Here is a 25,960-nt window from a genome sequence, read left to right on the forward strand (position 1 = left end):
TTCATTTATTTGAAAAATATTTATTGAGTACGTACTCTGTGCCCAGCGTTGCTATAGGCCTGGGCACGGAGCAGTAAACAAAAGCAAAACAAAAGTCCCTGTCTTCATGGAAGTAGGCAGATAATAGACAAGATTAGTAAGTAAAATACACAACATTACATATGATAAGTCTAAGGAGAAAGATACAGTAGAGAAGGATAGAACATTTAATTTTGGATAGACCAGCCCAGGAAAAGAAGGTGTGATAAATAGGTGAATGAATAGGTGAATTCTTCACAATGCTTCAGTGTCATGATGTTAGCTTAATGTTAACCAAATTTGAGTGGCTCAGAATTCACTGTCAATTCTCAGTTGAGGGATGCTTGCTGGTATAGTGTCTGGCAGTGTCAGTTAAGAAGTGGAGTAGCTGGTAGGGGCACGGACCCTTCTGATTTCCTGGTTCTTTTGTGCAAGCAAGCTACAATAACAATGATAATGGCAATAACAATGGTTAATATTTATTGAGTACTTACTATATGCTAGGCACTGTTCTAAACTCTTGTTAGTTCATTTAATCCATGCAACAACTCCATAAGAGAGGTACTATGATTAGTACCATTTTACAGATGTGGAAACAGAAATTTAAAGACTTATTCGAGATCTCTTAGTTGTTGTTGTTTTTTTTAATTAATGGCAGAGCCAGAATTTGAACCCAGGCAACCTGGCTCCAAAGCTCCTTCTAGCCTTCTGGCTTCATGAAGTTCAAAGGGGTCTTGGGAGTTGCTGGGGTGACTGAACTAGGTGGAGGAATTAGGCTGGCACTCTAGGTGGGGAGTGGCTGAGATCAGCCAGGGCCACTGCGAGGGGCCTCCTGGCTGGGGTGGTTTTTCCTGTCCCTTCCCAGAGCCCTTTGCCTGACTCTGCTGTCCTTTTAGGTGCCAAGCCAGTGTGTGGAGGCCCCAGTATACTCCACCCCCACAGTGTACAGCCCCGGCAAACAGGGATTCAAACCAAAAGGACCCGGCCCCACTGCCCCCATGACCAGCGCCACTGGGGGCACGGTGGCCACCTTTGACTCCCCACCAGCGCTGAAGACCCGACGGGCCAAAGGTGCCAGTGGACTCCCAGAAGGTGGGCCCACAGCCTGAGCCTCTTTCCTCAGCATCGGCCTATCCACAGGCTGCTTGGTTGTAGTCTTCCCTTTTATGATGGTTAGGATTAAGTTTGGTTGCATGTAATGAAAAATCCAAAATAAGAGTAACTGCAGAATGATAGAATTTTGTTTTTCTTCTGTGCAAAGAAAGCAAGGCCAGAAGTAGGCAACCAGGAAATCACTATATGCCTATATGCTCACCAGGAACCCACTCTTTTTTTTCTGCTCTACAATCCCTATTGTCTGTCTGGCTTCTGTTTTCAGGGTGCCTCATTATGTAAGATGGCCGCTGGAGCTCCAGCTATTAATTTCATATTCTAGGCAGTAAAAATAAAGGGAGCATCTTCCAGCTTCTAGCAGTTTTGCATGATGCTTTTTGCTTCATCTCATTGGTCACAACTTAGTCACATGAGCATATCTAGCAGCAAAGAAAGCAGGAAATGTCTCTCTCTTTACAGGTTTAACTTCTCTTTAAAGAGAGGGGAAGGGAGGGAGACACAGAGGGAAAGAAACACCTATGCGAGAGAGAAACATCAACTGCTCCCTTCTTGTCTGCACACCCTGTGGGCATGTGCCCTGACCAGGAATTGAACCTTCAACCTTCTGCTTTGCCAGACTATGCCCAACCCACTGAGCCACACTGGTCAGGACAGGAAATGTCTCCTTTAGCCAGGAACATTGATGTTTTTCTTAGGCGGAGCACTTGAGAGAAAAGAAGGGGAGAATGGATATTAGGTAGGCACATAGCAATTGTCTACCACCTCTTTGGAGATGCTAAGTATGGGGTTGGGGGGCAGGGCCAGAAAATGCTGGGGGGTGAGGAGGGCAGAGAACCTGAGAATTTTTCAGGGCCTTCCAGTCAATTACTTCCATGCTGGTTTTCTTTCACAGATATGTGTTGAGTTTCATTTCAGGCATTAGAAATCTAACATCTTGGTCCAAAATTTCCCCATCCTTACTTGTCACAGTTCAGTGGGAAAGACAGGGAATAAATAAATATTTATGGGTTAGTCTAGAAAGGAGATTAATGGGGTATTGTGATTGATGGGGTGATACTGAGGAGAGGCTAGAAAATGATGCTACTAATTCACCTAGGGATGAGAGGGAAATAGCCTTTGGCTATCTGAGGGACAGCCATACCACACAAGGGGGAGTTATAGGTTCAAAGGTCCTGAGGTGGGAACATGTTTGAGGTCTTTAAAGGTTAGCAGGGAGTCTGCTGTAGCTAGATGGTGAGAACAATGAGGTTGGCAGGAAGCAGAGAATGCAGAGCCCTGTGGGCCACAACAGAGAGATTGGGTTTTATCCTGGGGCAGAGAGAAGCCTTTGAGGGATTTGTCCTGTTCTCCCAGCCAGAGCATGTCCTGGGCTTTCCTGCCCCCAGCACTTTGAGGGTCTCACCTATCCCTCTTTCCCTGCCTGTCCGTGAGTGTAGACCTCCCAGGGTCTGGGATTTCTGGCCCCAGGTCCAGGGAGTAGAGCTGCTAGAGGCTGCCCTTGGTATCCATAGTTATACCCCCAGCCTCACCATCCCTTTCCTCCTACTTGGTCTTTCAGCTGCAGGGAAGCCAAAGGCTCAGAAACTCAAGTGCTCATACTGTGACAAGTCATTCACCAAAAACTTCGACCTGCAGCAGCACATCCGAAGGTACCCAGGCGTGGCGGGGGCAGGTGGCTCCCAGCAGCCCTGGCTGGGGCGCCATGTGCAGTACAAGGAAGGCTCCTTTCTCAGCACCCTAACCTGGGTGCTGACCAAGGCCTCATCTGTCCTGTCATGGTTCTCAGAACTTTAGTCCAGGTCAGGATGGTTTTCCCTCTTCTCTTCCAGGAACAGTGGGAGGGGTCTGTGAAAGCTGTGGGGCCTGCCCACTATGATGGGGAAGAACTGAAGGGGGCGAGGTAGGGGGAGAAATGTACTTGAACTCATAGGGGCTTTGCAGGCATGAAAGATGCCTCAGTCCTCACCTCTCCAGAAAGGGTTGGCCTCAAGGGCTGCTGGTCTCTGATTATAACTCTGTCTGCTCACTCAGCACTGACCACAATACACCTCTTGTCCAAGAACAGACAGGGAACCTCTCTGGTCCTCAGGTCTTTCTTCCGTGCAGGGGTGGACTTGTTCAGTGTTTCTCAGAGTGTGGTAATTAGTACACGAGATGATTATAGGTGATTTGTAGATATGGTTTTGAAAAATTCTGAAAGACATAGTGGGAAAATTACTGTCTTTTCAGTTTATTTTATTCCTTGGAGAATCAAAGGAGAAAGCCTCAATTTGGTGCTAGTCTCTCCTAAAATATTTTAAGTTTTAAAATATTCCTTTGAAAGTTTTAATATATTCCTTTAATTGATTTGAAGGAATATATTAAATAATGATACGAGTGCTGTGCTGTAACAGCTAAGATATTTTTTTCCTTCAAACAACAAGCTCTATTTAAATGGGCTTAAGTAACTAGGAAATGTTTCATGTCACATTATGAGGTGGCCATGAAGAAAGTCAGCCACAGGGCTGGTTGATTCAGCAGCTCAGTAATGTCACCAAGAGCACAGGGTTTTTCTGTCTCTGGTCAGCCTGCCTCAGCAAGAGGGCTTGTCCTCATGCTGTCAGGATGGTGGCCAGCAGCATCTGGTGGCCAGCAGCATCTGGGTGTTTTGTCTGGGCCCTCCTGGTGCTGTGAGCTCCTGGGCTGAGGCCACATCTCCGTTCCTACACAGCGGTGCTGACAAGCGTTGTTTCCTGCAGCCACACTGGTGAGAAGCCCTTCCAGTGCATTGCCTGTGGCCGTGCCTTTGCCCAGAAGTCCAACGTCAAGAAACACATGCAGACTCACAAGGTGTGGCCTCCAGGGCGCAGTGGTGGTACCGTCTCTCGCAACTCCGTGACTGTACAGGTCATGGCCCTGAACCCCAGCCGGCAGGAGGATGAGGAAAGCACAGGTGGGCGGAAGGAGGGAACACCACTCTTGCCACACTGCTCTTCTGCAGCTTCAAAGGTTTAGTTGCTGTATGACCTGGAGCAACTTCCTTGACCTCTGGGCTTCAATCTACTTCATTTATAAAAAGGGGCATGAGATGAAAGGAGGCATGACAAATATGCAATATATGTGGTGTTACTATAATGCTGAACCTATGACAGACATCACTAATCAATCACCTATCCTTTTTGCTGAGCCTAGATGCTGCCTCACAATCTCTTTTCGGTACATTGCTCTAGGCAGTCACTCTCAGTTGATCAGAAGTTGAAGTCTGTTTGGCCTCTATGGGCAGGTGATCGCCAAAGCTCTTCATAGTTTGTGAAATTGTCATCAAAGCCATCACTTGTTTCTGAGCACTTTCCCTAATATTAGTTTAATATTAATATTTAATATTTAATATTAGTCTAAAATACCTTTCCCCTAGTATTAGTTTAATTAGAGCAGTCCGGTCCAACAAAAATATGTGAACAACATATGCCATTTAAAATTTTCTAAAACAGTAAAAAGGATGAAATTAATGTTAATCATATATTTTATTTAATACAAGCATGTACTATACAGAAATTATTACTGAGATTTTTAATACTCTTTTGTTACGCTAAGTTTCCCAAATCCAGGATGTATTTACATTTATAGCACATTTAGTCTGGGTTTGGACCAGCCACTTTTGTGTTCTTGGTTGCCACATGTGGCTTGTGGCCACTGTGTCGACAATGTAAGGCTGGGGCTTCCCTCTGCAGCCCCATGGGTGAGCTGCGCCTGCCACTCACCAGCTAATGAAGGCAGTGTTTTGCTGCACAAACAACACATGGCCACTTTTATATTACTTCCCTGTTGGAACTAGCCCTACTATGTATTTATCCTGAACCCTTAGGAGTTCCTTGGGTAGCAGTTCCTTGGGGAAGAAACCATTTTTTTTTCATTTCTTTTGAAACTCCCGCAGTGCCTAGCTCCAAGGGTTCAACCATTTAGCAAACTTTTATGGAGGCCTACTGCATGCCAGGCCTCTGTCCTCAGGGAATGTGAGGGAAAGACAGCTAAACAAATGAGTGTAATTAGAACAAGGAGCTGAGGAGGCGTGATGAGTACAGCTAGGAGTGGTGGTCAGGATTTTAAACAAACATGGGGAAGCCTAGAGTGTCCAAGGGGTAGGCCAGGGAGGGGAGACTTGAGGCAATAGCTATTCATCAATCAGAATGTAAGTATTTCAGTACTTTAGCACCAGGAAGGGTGACATCAGTGCACACCAGATGACCGTGAGTACAGTGCCTTGAGTGGGGTGGTGTACATAAAGAACACATAGGAAGTGTTCTGTGCGTCCTTCCTGAATTGTGTGGCTCTCTGCTGACCTCTTCCTCTGCTCTTCTTAGTAACTTCTCTCCCTGGCTTTATCTGCAGGGATGGGCCAGACGCTGTCAAGTGCCCCACAGCCCCAGGCTTTGCCCACAGCAAGTGAGGATGAGGGGGACAAGCTGGAGGCCAAGCAGGTGGTCCTCATTGATAGCTCCTACCTGTGCCAGTTCTGCCCCAGCAAGTTCAGCACTTACTTCCAGCTCAAGTCCCACATGACCCAGCATAAGAATGAGCAGGTAGGTGGCTAGTGGGCAGTCAGTGTGGGGCACTTCCATCCTAGTCCTGAGTCTTGACTGGTGCTGGGATCTTAAACATGGCTAAGAAAGGGACAAGAGCAGGCTTCATTTGGTCTGAGCTCCTGTCTGACTATTCACAATGGGCCAAGCTTCCCCCTCTACTCTGCCTGGGTGGGACCAGCTTACTGGGCCATTAAGGAACTCGGGGAGAAAGCCCACCTTTCAAGAGTCATATAAAGAAAGAATCAGAGACAGGTAAAATTCTTTCATTGATTGATTGATTGATTAACTGACTAATTTGAGAGAAACATTAATTTGTTGTTCCACTTATTTATGCATTCATTAATTACTTTTGTATATGCCCTGATTGAACTTGCATCCTTGGTGTATCAGGACAACATTCTAACCAACTGAGCTACCTGGCCAAGGCAAGAAAAATTCTTAATACCCTGAGGAGATCTAACGTCTAAAAATCTACCTATGGCAATTTAGGATTACAATCTTTTTTCTTTTCTTTTTGTTTAAATAAAGATTTTATTTATTTATTTGTAGAGAGAGGGGAAGGGAGGAAGAAAGAAAGGGAGAGAAACATCAGTGTGTGGTTGCCTCTCACGCGCTACCTACTGGGGACCTGGCCTGCAACGCAGGCATGTGCCTTGACTGGGAATAGAGCCAGTGACCCTTTGGTTTGCAGGCCAGCGCTCAGTCCACTGAGCCACACCAGCCAGGGCTTTTTTCTTAAATTGTGGTATAATCCACATACCATAAAATTCACCCTCTTAGTATATGCATATATTAATATATGCATAAGGTTGTGCAGCCATCACCACTGTCTAATTCCAGAACATTTTCATCACCCTAAAATGAAACCCAGCACTCGTTAGCAGTCACCCTCTGCCCCCCGTCCCTGGTAACCACTTGTCTATTTTCTGTCTCTATGGATTCACCTATACTGGACATTTAATGTAAGTGCAATCATATATGGCCTTTTGAGGTAATGTTTCTTTTTAAGGTTTTATTTATTTATAGAAAGAGGTGAAGGGAGGGAGAAAGAGAGGGAGAGGAACATCTATCAGTTGCCTCTTGTACACGCCCCAGCCCAATGGGAACCAAACCTGCAACCCAGGCATGTATCCTGACTGGGAATTGAACCAGCAACCCTTCACTTTGTAGGACACTGCCCAGCCCAGCCAACTGAGCCACACTGGTCAGGGCTTGAGATAATGTTTTTAAGTTTCATCTACATTGTAACATGCACAAGCATTTTATTGCTCTTTATGGCAGAATAGTATTCCATGGTATGGATATAGCACATTTTGTTTATCCTTTCATCAGGTAATGGACATTTGTGTATGAGTAATTATATGAGCATATATTTTCAGTTCTCTTGGGTATAAAACTAGAAGCGAAATTGCTAGGTTATATGGTAACTCTATTCCTGTGTTTATTTTTTACAATAACTTTTATTTCTCCTTATAAAGGTATCGTGTGCCCAATATAGAATTAGAAAATTCAGAAAAATCTAAATAGTGTGTAGGTTAATGTTTACTATTTATTATATATTGGGCACCCTGCTAAATGCTTTACATTCAATATTTTATTTACACCTCATAGCAACCTTAGAAGTAAGCATTTTCAGTGCATCCAGAGACCCTCACTGCTCTGTAATCACTGAGAATCACACTGCCTTGTAAGTGACTGAGTCAGGGTTCAAAGCCAAGTTAATTTGACCCCAAACCCCACAATATTAACCACCTTGCAATGTATTTTCCCAAGAATGTAATACAAATCCAGTGTATTTTGCAAAGTGTCTGTAATTTTTAAAACTTATAATTAGGATCTATATACATGTATAGCTCAACCACAATTTTGAATTGTGGTTGAATTGTGGTGGTTTTAAAAAAAGATTTTATCTATTTATTTTTAGAGAGGGAGAGGGAAAGAGAAAGAGAAGGAGAGAAAAATCAGTGTGTGGCTGCCTCTTATGCACCCCCTACTGGGCACCTGGCCCACAAACCAGGCATGTGCCCTAGACTGGGAATCGAACTGGTGACTCTTCGGTTTGCAAGCTGGCACTCAATCCACTGAGCTACACCAGCCAGGGCAAATTTTGGGTGGTGGGGGCAGTTTGAGATAACTTTCTTTCCAATTTTTTTATTTTTAAAGAAATGTGTGTTCACACAAAGTTGAAATGAGAGTACAGAGAGGTCTCTACACCCTTCAGTTAGTTTCCCTCAGTGGTTACACCTCACACAACTACAGCCCAATATCACAACCAGGAAACGGACATCAGTATAAAGGGGCTGTATAGTTCTGTGTCATTTCACCAGCTCTGTAGGTTTGTGTAGCCACCACTGCAGTCACAGTACAGAACTGTTTTGTCGGAGATCTCCCTTGTGCTGCTCCTTACTAGACACACATCCTTCTCCTCCGAAGCCATTCATCAGTTATCTGTCTCCCTAAGTTTGTCATTTTGAGAATGTTGTATAAATAGAGTCATCCAGCATGTGGCCTTTTAAGATTGGCCTTTTTGACTCAGCATAAATTCTCTTGAGATTTGTGCTTTCAATTTTTCAACCTAATTTTATATTCTGAGTATTTCCTCGCATCATTATGTTTTTTTAAGGACAATTTTTATGACTTTCATGCACAGAAAACTCAACAGTATACACTTAGCCAGTTTGGTGGTCAGTTCTTTAGCCTTTGCCATTTCCAGGTTGGCAATGCGATCCGCTGACTTGGACCCGGGACATTGCCTTCCCAGTGGCAATGGCTCTCTTCATGTCTGTCATCATGATTGGTCCAGATCACTTCCGCCAGCTTAGCCAGAGCTCCTTTGTCTTCCAAGTTAAGCCATGTGGAGGCCACGGTGGTGCAGGTCTTCCTGTGGACTGGCTGCCCCTTCCCCTTGGTAATGCAGTAGGGAACCCCCATCTTATGGCACAGGGCGGGCAGGGTGATAACCAGCTCGATGGATTCCACATCATGTGTGGTCACTACCAGCTGAGCCCTCTTGTTCTCCACCCAGGAGGTGACAATGTTAAACCCGCTCAAAGGATAGGAGGCCTCTAGTGGAGGAACATCCCTTTGCCGGCAGCTTTTTTCTCAGCCTGGGCCACCATTCTGTGCGTCTTCTCTTGCTTTGTCTCTGGTCTGTGCTTGTGGGAGCTGTGCTGTGTCTGTGTTTGGTGATCCAAGGCCCAGGTTCATGGCAGGAGGCACTTTCAGAAATGTGTAGAGAGTAGCCCTTTGCTGTAGCAGCTGAATGTAGCCGGCCATTTGAGAAAGCAGGTGAGGTCCCTTTTGAGCTGGATGTCCTCTGCAATGCCAAAATTCTTAGGCCTTTTCTTAAACAGGGGATTTACCACCTTCTTGGTCTCCTGCTTCACAACAGCAAGGGCTGGTGCCACCTTCTTCCCCTTGGCCTTCTTTTCTCTCAGCGTCTTGGGTGGCAGGAGGAAAGACAAAGAAAAGGGAATTGTGGGAAATGTGGATCACAAATCACTGTTTTTTAAAAACACAAGTTTAATGGTTACATAAAATCTATTGTTGAACACCTAGATTATTTTCTGAGTTTTCCTATTATAAACAAAACCACGGTGAGATCATTGTAATCAAATCTTTGTTCACATCTCTGTTTTTTGTTGTTGTTGTTGTTGTTATGATAGATTCCTAGTAGGGGGGTTGATGGAAGTTATTGGGATATCTTTGGGGCACACTGTGGAAAACTTTGACCCAAACTGGCTAAGACAATTAGGGAGTTTGTCATCTCACTTAACAAGGAAACTCATGATAAGGCAGTTCCAGGCCTGAAGTAGTCAGTTGACAACCCAGTATCTTTGGTCCCAGTATCAAGGACCCTGTGTCTTTTCAGCTCATCTCCAGCCTCTCTGCCATGTGGCCCTGTTCCCTATCGACAGCTCACCTGTGGTCCTGAAATGGTGGTCACTCTTTTTCGGTCCAGACACAGTCTTATCCATGAGCAAAAGGAGCTGTCTTTTCTGTGTCTTTCTTAGGAGCAAGGAAACCCTTCCTTGAAGGTTTCTTATTGGTCAGAGCCAGTGCATGTGCTGTGCCCTTTAAAAATGTATTATTCTGTTGCAAATAATAGAAAACTGGCTTACTAGTTAGGGTTTTATTTCTCTCACATCACAAGTCCATAAGTAGACCGTGTCGGACTTATGTAGCAAGTCAGATATGTTATCACGGACTCAGGCCTCTTCTGGCTTTCTGTTCTGTTATTCTTAGCATGTGGCTTTCATTCTCAAGATTGCAGGATGGTTACTATATCTCCAGCCATCACATCTGTATTCCAGTCAGGACAAATGCAAAAGGCAGAAGGGATTTCTCCTAGGGAGCTCTTTGCCTTTTTGTTCTGGGAATGATGTCTTCCCTCAAGACTACCACCTACATATCACTGGTAAGAAGGCATTCACGTGGCTGACACTAGGTGCAAGGGAGCCAGGGAAATGAGATCAAATGTTTTAACTGGGCATGTGGCCAGCCTGAGCAAATCGTGGTTCACTTCATTAGGAAGAAGGAGTATGTGGAATTGTGTAGGCAACCAGGAGTTTGTACCGCTTGTCAAAGTATAACTTTCAAAATGTTAAAACATAATTCGCATGTAAATAACATAGTGAACATGAGTCAGAATTTTACATGACTCATAATGAGGGAACTGGAAGTATGACAAAGTCAGTTCCAAAGAAGTTATGAGACACTGATATTCATACCTATATATAATTGTCAGGGGAAAAAGGAATACTGAAATAAGCATGTTAAATTAGATATGAATCTGAATGACTTCCTACAGGGCAACAAAAACCATGACCTCTGGGGTTATCTTTTCTACCTGACAAAAATAATTTACATCAGATCAGTTTTATACAAGTTAATATTTAATATAAGAGTCTGGATTCTATCAGCGGAAAATAGTCAAAACAATGTGTATGCTCCCAGTGAGTGAGATTACCTAGGCAGGCTCGTTAGCAGTTCTCAGAGTGAGGTCCCTGAACCAGCATCACCGGGGTATTTGTTAGGATGCACGTGTTCAGGCTGCCAGGCCTGCTGAATCAGATTCTCTGGGGGAGGTGCCCAGCAATCTGTTCCTATCACGTGTGCTCAAGTTGGAGAGCCACTACTCTGGTATGACATTGGAAGGACACGATATCATCTTTTTACTGTATTTTCAGGTTTGGGGTAATTTTTCTAAATGTACCCAGGCCACATAGAGCCTGGGGAAAGGGTAGTGGGGTTGCTGTGACTGGCTGAGAGGAGAGGACCCTCCAATCAAAATAAAACAGGGCTCTAGCAGCAGGGGAGCAGGGGAACAGAGGTAGGGAACGGATTCAGCCGCAGTGTTCCAGGCAGGTGCCATAGGGCAGGGGGCAGCAGTGGAGGCAGCTCTCCTGCCTCCCCTCACCTGCCTCACATCTGCCGTCAAGGTCTACAAGTGTGTGGTCAAAAGCTGCGCCCAGACGTTCCCAAAGCTCGACACGTTTCTGGAGCACATCAAGAGCCACCAGGAGGAGTTGAGCTACCGCTGCCATCTCTGCGGCAAGGACTTTCCCTCGCTGTACGACCTGGGCGTGCACCAGTACTCCCACAGCCTCCTGCCACAGCACAGCCCCAAGAAGGACAGCACGGTCTACAAGTACGTGTCCTCCCACTTCCTCTCCCACAGGGAGCCCCGTGCCTGCCGCCTCGGGGTCGAGCCCGGCAGAGTGGGTTCTGGGCCTTGGCACGGTGGGAGCAAAGATCCTGCCCTCCGTGTAGCGTTCTTCAACTTGGCAGACATTTACCCTAAAAAAAAATCCTGAAAAAGAGAAACCAGTCTTTCATTGTAATAGTGGAAAAGAGATTTGATTTTTTTCTATTAATGTACTAAAAATATGAAAAGATCATTTTGTCTGATAATCTGTAAAATTTAGTTATAATGGAAACGGTACACAGATTCTTAGAATGAAAAAAAAGAATTAACAAGCATAATTTGAAAGCAAAAATCATAAAAATAAGATTTAAAAAAAATAATATGTAAAGTTTAGGTTAAAGTTCAAGCTGTATGCTAATTCTTGAAATGAACAAAGAATGCATCGAGTGTAGATTTGATTTGGGGTCATTTGTTCTGACAGTCCCTTATGCCACCTTGGTTTTCGTTTACAGTCATAAAGACGACCCCTTTGGCTGCTGTGACAGAGGGTTCCCTCGGTGCTGCCACATGCCCTTAATCCTGAGACCCTCAAATCATTCTCTTTGAAGCGATCATGCTTGTGATCAGCCTTTTGAGTTTCTCTTCCTCCATTGTTTCCCAGCCTCTCCTCCAGACTCTCCTTTGCTGACAAGTGTTATTTGTAGATACCCAACATCACTTGCATAATTTTGTGAAGTCCTGCATTTTTGCCCTGCAGTCGTTTTCCTGCCCATTTACCCTGTGTTGCTGCTTCATGAAGCCCAGCACATAGTGTGTTGGGGTCGATCTTAGTGAAAAGCCAGAATTTGTTTGAGGACTCCTTCCAGTCATTAGTGACTATTTTCATGTTAAATGGCTTTTGCTTCTTTTATAAACTTGTACCTGCAGGTACTTGGCTGATGACCTCTGTTAAGGGGCACCACTGCAATTCCTCGGTGAACTTCTGAGGTTCAGAGATAGGTAGAGATCTTGAGTTTACAATGCATGGGCTGCTTAGGGAGACAAATGTACAACTATTTTTATCATATACTGTGATAAAATACTATTATAGATATCATATACATGCATGTCTCTAATGTATGTGTGTGTATGGTATAGAAGCACCACAGTGGGAGGTATCTGAACTGGGTTTTGAAGGATGAGTAGGAGTACACCAGGTTGGCAGTGGGTAGGGTGGAGTGTGTTCCTAACAGGAAGACCAACAACTATAAAGATATTAAATAAAATAGCAGTGGTTTAGGATGACTGTTGGCATACAGTAGAAGTGGGAAATGATATTTAGATGAGGGATAAGGGAGAAAGTGGGGCCAAGGCCTGAGGGTTTTGTAGAAATCACAAGAGCTTTGAGAAGTTGGCAGGAGGACTGGGGCTCATGAAATGGGGTAAAGGGCAACTGGCCCTGGGAGAGATTGGGAAATGGGGCCAGAGAGACAGGAAAGCCAGGTGAGGCTTTTACCAGCCAATTGGATGGAGATTTGTACTCAGAGGATATTTGCTTTTGCTCTTCCAACATGTGGATTATCTGTAAGTTCCTTTGGCTGTGTGACCCTCTGGACTGAAACACCAAGTAAAAGGAAGGGAGCACCTACTATGTGCCAAGCTGCAACTTAGGGACATTAGTTTCTGCCGTCCTTGGAGGTAGGTTGTATCAGTCAGCTGGGGCTACTGTAACAAAATACCATAGACACATGAGGGAGACAGGGGTTGGGTGCCCTGTCTCTCTGGTCTTTTCTTATAAGAATGCTAACATCATCATGAGGATCCTATACTCATGATGTCATCTACCCCTGATCACCTCCCAGGCCCCATTTCCAAATACCATTTATGTTGAGGGTCAGGGCTTCAGGGCTTCAACATATGAATTTTGGAGGGACACAGTTCACTCCATAATAGTGTTCCCTGCATTTTGAAGATGAGGATACTGAGACTCAGATGGGAGAAGCGACCTGTCCATAACATCAGCACTGATTCAGACTCTTGTCCAGGACCTTGGGAAGTTTCAGAGCTCTGGTCTTGGAGTTTGCAGGCTAAGGGTTGAGCCCAGTGCTGATGGCCCTGTGCCTGCAGCCAGTCACTTCTCTTGTTGTTAGAGCTGCTGGCTCAAAAGTAAGGTGCAGGAGGCAGGCCACTATCTTGGTGGCCTAAGGATGAAGTGGTGTCACGATAATGATAAAGGCTCTGAGCCACCTGCCTGTGCTCAAATCTCAGCTTGACTGCAAACCTGATAGATGACGTTGGCAAGGCATTCAGCCACTCTGAGCTCCAGTCTTCTCTTCTGTGAAATGAGGGTCTGATGGTGCCTGCTCGATTGTATTATTTATTAGGATCAAGCAAGATGATTATGAGACACTTAGACATGGTACCTGGAATATAATAGGAGCTCAGTAATTTTTAAAATTTAGATATGGGTGTGATGGCTTTGTCCCATTTTCAGGAGTCCAAGCCCCATTGGTCTGGCTGCTCTGCTTTTTTTGGGTCATGTTGCCTTGGCCGCCTACAGTGCCTCCCAAACCCCACAAGTGAAATTCATGCTTGCCACCGATATATTGCTGTGTATTTACTTTCTCCTTTTAAAGTAAGATTTATTGATTTTTTCTCATTCTGAAATTCATGTTCAGTGCAGAGAAAAGGATTTTTTAAAAACCATACAAAAACAAAAAACAAAACTCTGTCACCCAAGATGATGCCCATTAACCTTGTGGTACATATCTGTAATAAGCATGTTTATAGATGTGGATATAGATATCACAGGTGACTTGAATCAGAGCATCCCAAACACAGTCACCGAATTTGGTGAAAATTTATCACACCACCTTCCTATTACGCATCTGACCAACAGACTGAAACTTAATAGGCTCACTCTGCGCACTTGATGCTGTCCCTTAAAACTTTTACACGTAAAACTATAATATGGATGTCTTTGCATTTCAGCACAAAGAGACCGGCCTCATCCCTTTAAACAGCTACTTAGTATTCCATTATATGAAGATGTGATGTAATTTACTGAACCTGTCCCCTCTTTATTGTGGGCTGGTTGGGCTATTGCCAGTTTGTCATTATTACAAACAACACTGCGGGGAACAACTTGGGACGTCTTCATGCGTTTGTGAGTAAGCTCCTGATAGCAATTTTATAGGTCAGAGAACAAAGGCAGGATTTAAAAAGATTAATTAGCTACAAAATTAATTATCTATAGAGAGTAATTGTTATATGCCTGCAGTGCAATATTTAAAAACTACAAAAAGGCATAGAGTGAAAAGGAATTCCCTGTCTGCCCCGACCCACTTCTCCATTCCACACACAATTGCTTTCAGGAATTCTTTTTCAACTTGTTTTGACATAATTTTAGACGTTCAGAGAAGATATCAGAGTGGTACAAAGAATTCCCCCAGATACTCTTCACCCAGACTTGCCAAATGTTAACTTTTTATGACACTCACTTTATCCTCTTCTGAGCCATTTGAGACGGGTTTGCCAGCATGATGCTCCTCCACCCTTTCTTTAGTGTACTTTCTAAAAAACAAGGATAACCTCTTGCATAGGCATGGTGTAGTTATTAAAATCAGGAAGTTAAGTCAATACACTTCTATTATCTAATCTACAGACCTTAGTAAAAAATTTCCAATCATTCCAATAATATCCTTTATATACAAAAAAAATATTTTTTTCTGGCCCAGGATCCAATCCAGGATCACACATTTCATTCAGTTGTCATGTCTCCTTGTCTCCTCAAAGCTGGAACAGGTCCTCATTCTGTCTTTGTCTTTCATGACCTTGATATTTGTGAAGAGTATATATAGGCCAGTTATTTTGTGGAATGCCTTTGGTTTGGATTTTTCTAGACCCAAGATTGGCACTTTTGGCAGGAATAGGGCAAGGAGATGCTGTGCCCTTCTCAGTGCGTTGTAACAGGAGGTACATGGTGTTGGTTTCCCCCATTTCTGGAGGTGTTACCTTGGATGACTTAGTCAGGGTGATGTTTCTGGCAGGATGTTTTAATTTTAGTGGTTACTGCTAAGCTACCTCCCACACAAACCTTTGTTTCCTCACCGCTGAAGCTGGTGTGATTCTTGTGCTCTCTTCCCCCAGTTTGGAGGTTTCTGCCCTTCTGGTAGCTCTCTTCCCACCCCACCTCCTCTTTCTTTCTTGCTGCAGAGGCCTATAGACCACTTTCAGTATGTGGTCTGAGAGGGTCCCCTGGGCCCTCCACAGGTGCAGCCTGCTGCGGTTCCCACGGTGGCCTTGTATACAGATGACGTGGCTCATGTTTTTGTTTTTGTTTTTGGCAGGAATTGCCTACTTACCTTAGGCTTTACTCACTGGTACTGCATCATAAATGGGTTTATCTGCAGGCAAATGGTTTCTTGGCAGGAAGACAATGGGGTCCTCTTCAGGTTTGTGGCTTGAAACTGCTCTTTCGAAGGCATGTTAGCCACAGTGATGTAAAGACTGTTGACAGTAAAGACTGTGTCTGTACTGTTTTGCGGTTTACGAACTGTTTGGCCCGGTTGTGTCCTTCGGCTCTCGTGACACTCTTAAGAATGAACGCAGGACAGGTCCATTTGGGATGCCCGCCCTATTTTATGGTTGAGGAAACTGAGGGTCACAGATGGGAAAGAACCAGGCCTGGCTTCTTGTCTGTGTGACTCTTTCATGTGACAGGTTGTTACTGGGGGTCAGAACAGTTTGTGAAAAGGACAGGTATGGCCCCTGTCTGCAGAGCTCACTTTCTGGTAGAGGAGACAGATGATACTCAAGTAAGCAAACAAAATAATTCCAGGTAATAAATGCTAAGAAGAAACTAAATCTGGGTGGCGTAATAGGAAGGGGGTTGGACAGAAGGGAGCAACTTGAGACAGGGTGGTCAGGGAGGGCCTCTCTGAGGAGGTGACATTTGAGCTGAGACACGAAGGATGAGAAGATGCTGCCCAGAGGAAGACTTGGGGAAGAGTGTTCCCAACTGTAGAGACAGCAAGTGCAAAGGCCTTGAAGGGGGATCAGGCTTGGTGTGTTTGAATTACATCAAGGAGGCCAGTGTGGCAAGAACAGAGTGAGTGAGCTGGGCAGTGGATAAGATGAAGTCTGAGAGGTGGAAGTAGATCAGGCAGCAGGGCCTTTACACCAAAGTGCAAGCTTTTAAGTAAGATTGTGGTATGGTCTAATTTGGGTTTTTAAAAATCTTTTTTAAAGCTTTTATTTCTTTATTTTCAGAGAGAGGGGAAGGGAAGGATAAAGAGAGGGAAAGAAACATTGATGTGTAGAGAGAAACATTAGTTGGTTGCCTCTCACATCCACCCAACCAGGGACCTGGGTCACAACCCAGGCACGTGCCCTGACTGGGAATCAAACCAGCGACCTTTCAGTTCACAGGCTGGTGCTCAATCTACTGAGCCACACCAGCCAGGGCTAATTTTGATTTTTAGAAGCACTACTGGCTCCCCATGGGAATGGACCTTATAGAGGGTGGGGTGAGGCTGGGAGGCCAGTGAGGAGGCTACCGCACGTGTCCCTGTGAGAGAGAAAGGCAGCTTGGACTAGGATGGAGCTAGTTGTTAGCGAGAGGAGTAGACTAATTTGAGAATGAATTAAATACAGGATTTTGCCTCGTAATGTTGGCCCTGGGGGAGGGGAGTGGCTGATTCCTGGGCCTGCTGGGCTAGTTTGGCTCCTGCGCTACTCTCTCACTTCTCCTGCTCCTTCCCATTTAGATGTGTCAAATGTGTCAACAAATATTCTACCCCTGAGGCCCTGGAACATCACCTGCAGACCGCCACTCACAACTTCCCCTGTCCGCACTGCCAAAAGGTGGGTACCCCTGTGACAAAAGTGGACTAGAGGTGATGGAGTGAAAACCTCACTGTTTCCTTCCCCCCATGCAGGCAAAGCTTGGGGTTGTGTCCACAGACGACACTTCGTCTTTGAAGAGCAAGAGCTCTGCCTGTCCCATTTTACGTACGCATCACACCCCACATCTGGGGCAGCTACTGGGCCGGGCCTGGCTAGGCAGTGCTGGCTGACATGGAATGTCTCCTAGACCCAGGCCCAGCATCTGAACAGTGACCATCGGTTTCCTGATGTGTTATTATCCTTGCGATTATTGGTTCTGTTTAGCAAATCTAGATGGCCTCATTGGAGCCTGTCCCTCAATATCATCAAATATCCAGGCTCTGTTCCAATTTCCAGTGGTCTCAAAAATCATAATTTGATAATGTTTGTTTGCTTGAATCAGGTCTACATATTGCGGTTGGCTGGTATGAACAAAGTTTCTTTTACTATATGGGTTCCCCACACCACTGATCCTTTTTTCCCTCTTTTTTTTTTTTTTGGTCCTGTGGAGTTTCCTAAAGTCTGGATTTTGTGGATTGCAGTCCCTGGGTGTTCGACCTGTTTCTTTATTCTACTCATTTTCTCACAGCCTTACATGGCAGATTTTCCAGGACAGCCCTGGTTTCACTTCAGCCTCATTGTAGATGTTTCTATTGTATAGTTTCATTGAGGTTTGGAATTTGTGGTCCAAGTAAGAGATATCATGACTTGAGCAAGAGCCATGTGCCAGATGCTGTTCTGAGCGCTTTACATGGATTGACTCATTTAACCCTAGGAGACAAGCATGTTTTTACTTTTCCATTTTATAGATGGGAAACCAAGGCACAGAAAAGTCACCCAGTAGGACATGGTAGGGCTGATTAGTGGTGGGGCAGTTGGGTCGGTGCCCTTGGCCACTTCTCCGTACCATATGAATGAAAAAAAAATGAATAGCTTTTGTGTTTTCTGGCCCTCTATTACCTTTTCATTCATTTCCTTAGTTGTTTGTTTACATTTTTCATTTATTCTTTTACTTGTCAGTCATTTGACTCAGGCCCCTCCCTTTCTGTCCTCTTGGAGATACAAGCAAAGGGCTGTATTTCAGTGGGTTAAATGCTGACTTTAAAAATGTGGGTCTGTATCCTAGGGCTGGATTTGCTTTGCCTAGTGTGGCAATGTGGAGTCAGAGAGGGCTTCTCAGGAGCAGTGGGTCTTGGGTCTTGTAGTGAGTTGGGTCAGAAGTGAGTTGGGTCTTGAAGATGAGTAGAAGTTTGTCAGGCTGAGAGAGAAAGGCCTTCTGGGTAGGAAAACCTCCTGGGCAGAAGCTCAGAGCAGACGTGGGTTTTTTTGTGTTTTTTTTTTTTCCAGACATGTTTTGACTGGGCTTATGGGTGAGTAGTGGGAGCCATGATGGTCTAAAGGCTGTTCCTGACATTGGGGGCCCTGACCCCTAGAGGGCGGAAAGGAGGTCGTTTCCATAATCAAAGGCGGGAAATGCAGGGCCCCTTGAGCTCGAGGTGGCAAGAGCTGGAGAGTCAGACCTGAAACCAACTCCTTTCTTCTGCCAGGTGTTTACTTGTGAACGCTACCTGCGGCGTCACCTGCCCACACATGGCAGTGGGGGCAGGTTCAAGTGCCAGGTGTGCAAGAAGTTCTTCAGGCGGGAGCACTACCTCAAACTGCATGCTCACATCCACTCAGGTGGGTACCCAGCTCCCTACCAACTCCTGCCTACTTCACCTCCCCCATCCGCAACCCCTTTTTTGTTTTTCTTCTCATCCCTCTCTGGCTTTCCTCCTATCTCCCTTTTGCCCTCTTCCCCATCCATCTCCTGCCCCCTTTTCCTCCCATCTCCTCCTTGGCCCCCTACCAACCCATCCTCTCAAGTGACTAAGGGGCTCCCACTAACACTAGAGCAGAGATCAGCCCCTAGAAGCTGTGGGGTCCCTTTGGCTCTGCCCCCTGAGAGTCCGCTCTCTCAGACCATTGTGAGTCCCTGGGTGTGGGGGTGCTTTTCTCATCACCGAAATAGCACCCAAATCTGCACCAAACCCCTCTCTTTGGTTCCTCAGTCCAGACACATTGGTTTTTTAAAATCTTTATAATGTTTTTTTATTAGATGAAAAATTATTGTTTTCTTTTCTATTGAAAAGGATCAAAAGATCCTTTTTTGATCCTTCTGTTGAAAATGATCAAAAGCATATATAATGAAAATAAACCCTCCTCTCAGCTCAGATGGACAATCCAAATGTTTCTCAATTTTTTATACTGACCTATGTTAAAAAAATACATTTTATACTTCAACTCAGGAAACACATCTATATAGATAGAATGTACTGAAACAAAAGTTTCACGAAGCAGTACTTTCTGTTCAGTTTTAGTTGTTAAATAGCCATCAATAGCTTGTGACTCCCAGTTTGTGGTTTGAAAAACACTCCTACCGTCTAGAGGGGAGAGGGAAGAAATCATAGGGGAAAAGGGGATGGACTCACATGAACAAGTATAAAGGACACATGGACAATAACTAAGGGTGGGGGGCGGAAATGGGAGGGAGGTGGGGAGCACGGGGCGGGGGGCGGACAGGGCTGGGAATATAAGACAGAAATCTGTACTTGAACAAGAATTAAATTTAAAAAATTATTTAAAAAAGAAAATTATATTGTATACACAGTTGGAAAGTACTATAAATGACCTTTGTAATTGTCATTTGAACGTTTGCGACCAATTAAATAATAATAATAACCCTTGAAAAAAAAAGAAAAACACTCCTACCGAAGGCCACAGCTCCCCTCCCCAAAGACAACGGCTATTAGTGGCACAGCCTATGTCATTCCAGTTTCATTTTCATAAAAAATATTTGCTTACTTATATACTTATATACACTTACTATTACATATAATACATATGTAATATAATAGCCTGCATCATTCCAGTTTTATTTTACATATAAAATGTTTGCTTACTTTTACACAAATGAGCATGTAATACAATTCTATTATGTACCCTTTTTTCTTCACTTTTTCATATACCTTGAAGATGTTCCTTTACAGCACTTTTTTTTCAGCTTCATAGTATTCTGCATTTACCATCTTTTATGTAACCAGTTTCCTATAGATAGACACAAATTATTTTTCAGCTATTAGTTTGTACGCACAGTGCTGCGTGGGTCCCTTGGCAGGCTTTTGGTAGTATCCCTATAGTGTATACTCCATGCCTAGCAGTGGAAGTGCTGGGTTAAAATGTACATGTAGTGCTGAGTTTCAGTTTGGGTGCAGAAAAAGCCCTGGAGATGGATGATGACGCTGGTTGCACAACAGTGTGAATGCCGCTGAACTTAGACATGGCACTTAGAGATGAACTTAGTCAGGGGCACTTAGAGATGTTAAAATGGTAAATTTCATGTTAGGTAGGTATATTTTACAATAAAGGGTGGAAAAGTGTATGCATTGATAATTTTTTTTCAAAGATTTTATTTTTATTTTTATCTTTAAAGGAGAGAAGGAGAGAAATATCAATGTATGGTTGCCTCTCATGAGTCCCCTGCTGGGAACTGGCCTGCAACCCAAGCATGTGCCCTGACTGGGAATCAAACTGCAATCGTGTGGTTTGCAGGCCCACGCTCAATCCACTGAGCTACACCAGCCAGGGCTGCATTGGTAATTTTGACAGGTATTACCAAATTGCTCTCTTAAAAATTATTACTCAAAAGTGATACGTGCACTCCAGCTGGTGTGGCTCACTGGCTTGAGTGTTGGCCTGTGAACTGAAAGGTCGCTTGTTTGATTCCTGGTCAGGGCACATGCCTGGGTTGCGGGCCATGTCTCTAGTCAGGGGCATGTGAGAGGCAGCTGATCGGATTGTCTCACATGAATGTTTCTCTCCATCTCTTTGTTCTTCCCTTCCCCTTTTTCTAAAAAAAAAATTTTTAAAGAATAATACATGCTGATTATAAAACATGGAAGCAGTATAGAAGAAGTACATAACATCAAATGTTAAATTCCCTCTTCAAATCCTAATTGTTATGGACAGTTTGGTGTGTACCCTCCCCCACTCTTGTTTCTGCATATTCTCTGTATGTACAAACATATGTGGCTTGGGCTTTTTTGGAGTATGGGGATAGTATTTGGTTCTAACAAAAATGGGGACTGTATTAAGCTATTCTGTATTTTTCTTTTCCCCTTAGCAATATGTCTAGGAGATCTTTCCAGATCAAGAAACACAAATGATCTTAATCTTTTTAATGACTACAGAGCATTCCATTGTAAGGACCAGAATTTCCTTCATTGCTGGCTTGAGGATGACATTTTTCAAAAGTATTCTATTTATTCCACAGGGAGAATGGAGAGGAAATAATGCTAGGAAATGAAAACAGCCCAGTAACAGCTCTTTCCTAAGGGGGTCACCCCTGACCCCAGTCAGGTGAGAGCTCCCTGCCTCTCAGTGGTTCTGCAGCAGGACAGTCTGGGGCTACCAAGGCAGACTCTGAATCACACTGCTGGACTAGAATCTTAGCTTCCCCCAACCACTAGATAGAGACCATTAACTTCAGTATTCTCATCTATAAAATGGGTTAATGATAGTAGTTACCTCATGGTTGGTTAAAAGGATCCAACTGGGTAAGATGTAATTACCCCCTCCCCCATGGTGGACCTCATTTCACCAAATGCCATGACCACCCACCCTATCACTTGGCCTACCTGAGTCTCATCCCAGACGCTTCGTCTCTTCTTATACCCCATTGGCAAGGGCTGCCACTTCTGCATTCCAGACATAGCCTGTACTTGACCTCTTGCCCATTTCTTATACCAGCGTCCTTCCTTTCTCCCCCCTCAGTCTGTTGTCTCCGTGCAGCCAGAGGGAGCCTATAAAACTCTTCAGTCAGGTCCCATCCTTCCTCTGCTCATCCCCTCTCGTAGCTTCTCATCCGGTTTAGAGTAAAAGCTGAAATCCTTGGTTGGCCTTCTAGGCCCTCCCGCTTGGGCCAGGAAGCCTCACTAACCTCATCTTCTGCCTCATCCTCCATCCCCCTCCTCAGTTCCAGCCAGACTGGCATCCCTGTTGTTCCTCACACACCCTAAGTGCCCCCTCTTTTCCTTTCCTCCTGTCTGGGACCCTCACGCCCAGATTTCCACATGGCTCGCTGCCTTATCACCTCAGGTCTCATCTCACATCTTGCCCATCAGCGAGGCCTTTCCTGACCACCCTATCTTAATTGGCTCACTCTCCTTAGCCAAATAAAGTCGTGAGGAATGAGAGTGGCTGTTTCCTCTCAGGCCACTTCCCCAGAGGAGCTGCTGCCTTCTAGTAGGCACCCCTGTACCCCATGTCCAGGCTCCATCTCATGGGCTCCTCATCCCCATTGTCTGCGTCTTCTGCAGGTGAGAAACCCTACAAATGCTCAGTGTGTGAGTCCGCGTTCAACCGCAAAGACAAGCTGAAGAGACACATGTTGATCCATGAGCCATTCAAGAAATACAAATGCCCCTTCTCGTGAGTAGAGACTGGCATGGAGGGGGTGCAGGTTTGCCTAGTGGTGGGACAGACAGATGTCAGTCAGGTCTGAGGACTGAAGACTCTCCTTTTATCCTGTCCAGGGCCCTCCCCGCTGGCTTCACTCCCCATTCTGCTTCTTTGCCTGGCCATTAGGATAGACAACAGGGTCATCATGTTCAGAGCTAGCAGGTAGACCAGCAAGAGGGTCCTGGCCTTGCTGAGCACCCCCTGACCAGTGGCTTTGTGTTCTAGGACACACACAGGCTGCAGTAAGGAGTTCAACCGGCCAGATAAGCTGAAGGCTCATATCCTCTCCCACTCTGGTAAGTGGCTCTCGGACCTGCCAGGAGGGTCTGATTCAGCATAAGCCACCTGGGGCAGGCTCCCCACACACATCCCGTGGGGCTTATTCTCCCTGTCTGGTACATTCCAGCCAACAGACTTTTGTTCATGTGAGTCACGAGCCAGGCCTATGTTAGGGTCCTTGGTGGGCCCAGAGGTGAGTCAGACATAGTCCCCCAGACTGAGGGGGCAGCTGACTGTAAATCAGAGAGGTTCCAAGTGTGGTAAAGGTATAGATCATGCATGGAGGGAGATCAGTCATCTGGCCCAAGATAAAGCCAGGAAAAATCTTCGGTCCCCTCTGTAGTGCTTGGCAGCTGGGATGTAGATCCAGGGGTCTCCACACCACTCCTCAGTTTCCTGGGAGCTTCACAGAGCTCCCCCAGAGCAGCATGGCTGGCTTTCCACATTCTGTTTGGTGTAGAACAGGGTTTCTCAACCTTGGCACCATTGATTTGGGGCAGAGATCATTTGTTTTCCTAGAGGGCTGCTCTGGGCACTGCAGGATGTTGAGTAGCATCTCTGGCCTCCAACCAGTAGATGTCAGTGGCATCTCCCAAGACATATTTGTGGCAACCAGAAAGATCTCCAGAGGACAGGCCACGTGTCTCCTGGGGGATAAAATCACCCTTGGTTGAGAACCGCTGCTTTACAGAAAGGATGGCTAAAGAAAGTTTGAAAACTGTGAGAGTAGATCAGGGACTTGGAGACAGAGGGCCTGGGTTTGGGTTTTGGCACTGCCACTTGCCTCAGGCAAGTCGCTGCCCCTCTCTCAGCCAGGGAGGCGAGGGGCCTATGGCTCAGGCTGAGTGTGGGCTGGAGTTGACTCCGCGTGTACGTGGAGCCACCGGTGATTTACTCAGTGAGTGACCATTGGGGACCTACCATGTGTGAGGCACTGGGGGAGCTAGGGGGGAATCAGACAGGCAGAATCCTACCCTGCCCCCCTGGGGAGACTTAGATTTAGCATCAGAGATAGAAAATGAACATCAGACAGGTAAGGAGGAAGCAGCGAAGTATGCTGAGTGCAAAGATGGAAATAAAGAGGGTGATGGGGCAGAGAATGAAGAGAGGAGGTGATGTGAAAAGAGCCAGGAAATGGCTTCCAGGGTGAGGGAGCAGCAGATGCAAAGCCTTGAGGCAGGGAAGGGACTGAGGGTGTTTGAGACAAAGAAAGGCAGGAGAGATGCCTGGAGCTCAGAGTATGAAGCATGGGGAGGAAGGAGATGGTGCTGAGAGGTGAAGGGGTGGTCAGCCTGCACAGGGCTTTGTGGGAAACCTGGGGGTAAAAAGGCTTTGGAGCAGGGAATATCATGATCCTTTATATGTTTTATGAAGATGTCACTAGCTGCCCTGTAGGGAATGGTCTTAGGGGGATGGTGTGAGGCAGGCAGACCAGAGAGGAGAGAGATGATGGGCCCGGGGAAGTTAGCCAAGGTTTGGGAGCTGAACATACTGTTCCAGGCAGAGGGAAACAGCAGATGCAAAGGCCGGGAAGCAGGAACCAGCTTGACACATTTGAGAAGAGCGAATGTGGCTGGCACCGAGTGTCTGGGAGAAGGTGAGAGATGAGACTGGAGGTAGCAGGGCCCAAGTTACGCAGATGCTTGTAGGCAAGCCAAGAGACTGGGTGTTATTCCAAGTGCAGGGTCAAGGGTTTGGGCGCCTCTCACTGACTTGCCCTCCCAACCAGGCATGAAGCTCCACAAGTGCGCCCTGTGCAGCAAGTCCTTCAGCCGCCGCGCCCATCTCGCTGAGCACCAGCGCGCCCACACAGGCAACTACAAGTTCCGCTGTGCTGGCTGCGCCAAGGGCTTTTCCCGCCACAAATACCTCAAGGATCACCGCTGTCGCCTCGGCCCCCAAAAGGATAAGGACCTGCAAGCCCGACGACCCTCCCGGAGGAGGTCGGCTCCCCGCAGTGGCAGCAGTGGTGGGCATAAGGTGGTGGCCCCCGTGCCTGACCCGCTGGGGCTGGAGGAGTTGAAGGACACAGGGGCTGGGCCAGTGCCCGAGGCTGTCCCAGGCAAGCCACCCTTCTCAGAGTCGGATGCTGTGCTGTCTATTGTAGTGGGTGGCACGGTGGGCAGCGAACCTGAGCTGGTAGTACCTGGGCATGCTGAAGGCCTGGGCCCCAACCTGGCACTGGCAGAGCTGCAGGCAGGGGCCGATGGACCCTGTGCCATGCTTGCTGTGCCTGTCTACATCCAGGCCTCGGAGTGAGGGACCTGTGGTGTCTGCTCCGTGGCCCAGCCTGATGCTCGCCTTTGGGTCTACAGCCTCTGAGGGCAGACTAGACACCCTTTCAAGCGAAAGCGAGCTGTCAGCTCAGCGGAAAACCCTTCGGAATGTCACTTATAAACCCTGGCCCGTGACCACCCTGCTGTATCCCCTATCCTTCTGGAAAGCTCTGTAGCGTTCTGGGACTTGGGGCAGGGCTGCCTGTGGCGTCCAGGCAGGGGTGATAGCAAGACAGATGGCTGAGCCTGAGTGGCCCAGGGTCTGGCTGGGTCCAGGCTTGTGGTTGGGCTGCCTAACAGAGAAGACAGGGTAGTCCTGCCACCCACGCTGGGCTGCCTTAGGGGTAACCCGACATGGTCAGGGCCCATATCTGCTGTACCTTTTTACACACGGCTCCTCACAGCATCCCGAGATGAATCTGTGATGTAGGCATTTAGGAGGCACTCAAATGTGGTGGTGAGTGTGCAACTATCGGTCTCATCTGGTTTCAAGTCCAAGTGCCATCACTCACTTGCTGCGTGACCTTGGGTAAGTCACTTCACCTTGCTAAGCCCTGTGTTCCTCATCTGTGCAGTGAGGCTTATGACAATACTACCTCATAGGGCTGTCATGAGGATCTGGTCTGATGAAATAAGCAAAGGATTCACATAGTGCCTGGCACTTGGAAAGTGCCTAAGAAATGTTTTTATCAAAACGCGTA

General features: G+C 46.1%; 1 protein-coding gene and 1 pseudogene across 3 annotated transcripts in view; one reads left to right on the forward strand and one right to left on the reverse strand.

Annotated features, from left to right (window-relative positions):
• ZNF341 (zinc finger protein 341) overlaps window positions 1–25,960 on the forward strand; it is a 50,476-nt gene that overhangs the window by 20,993 nt on the left and 3,523 nt on the right. For 2 of the 3 annotated variants that reach the window (XM_037043886.1, XM_037043887.1), the window contains 10 exons: window positions 915–1,110; window positions 2,690–2,780; window positions 3,870–4,063; window positions 5,500–5,690; window positions 11,135–11,343; window positions 17,088–17,184; window positions 18,753–18,885; window positions 22,563–22,674; window positions 22,930–23,000; window positions 24,713–25,954. In XM_037043886.1, coding sequence (XP_036899781.1) covers window positions 915–1,110; window positions 2,690–2,780; window positions 3,870–4,063; window positions 5,500–5,690; window positions 11,135–11,343; window positions 17,088–17,184; window positions 18,753–18,885; window positions 22,563–22,674; window positions 22,930–23,000; window positions 24,713–25,242 — 1,824 coding nt within the window. In that variant the 3' untranslated portion in view covers window positions 25,243–25,954. Of the gene's footprint in view, window positions 1–914; window positions 1,111–2,689; window positions 2,781–3,869; window positions 4,064–5,499; window positions 5,691–11,134; window positions 11,344–17,087; window positions 17,185–18,752; window positions 18,886–22,562; window positions 22,675–22,929; window positions 23,001–24,712; window positions 25,955–25,960 lie in introns of those variants that run through there. The other variant, XM_037043885.1, reaches the window with a different exon arrangement.
• LOC118985821 (60S ribosomal protein L7a-like) lies at window positions 8,302–9,178 on the reverse strand (annotated as a pseudogene).

Source organism: Sturnira hondurensis, unplaced genomic scaffold (assembly GCF_014824575.4).
Source record: "Sturnira hondurensis isolate 20B ecotype Veracruz unplaced genomic scaffold, ASM1482457v3 Scaffold0004136, whole genome shotgun sequence".
NCBI lineage: Eukaryota > Metazoa > Chordata > Mammalia > Chiroptera > Phyllostomidae > Sturnira > Sturnira hondurensis.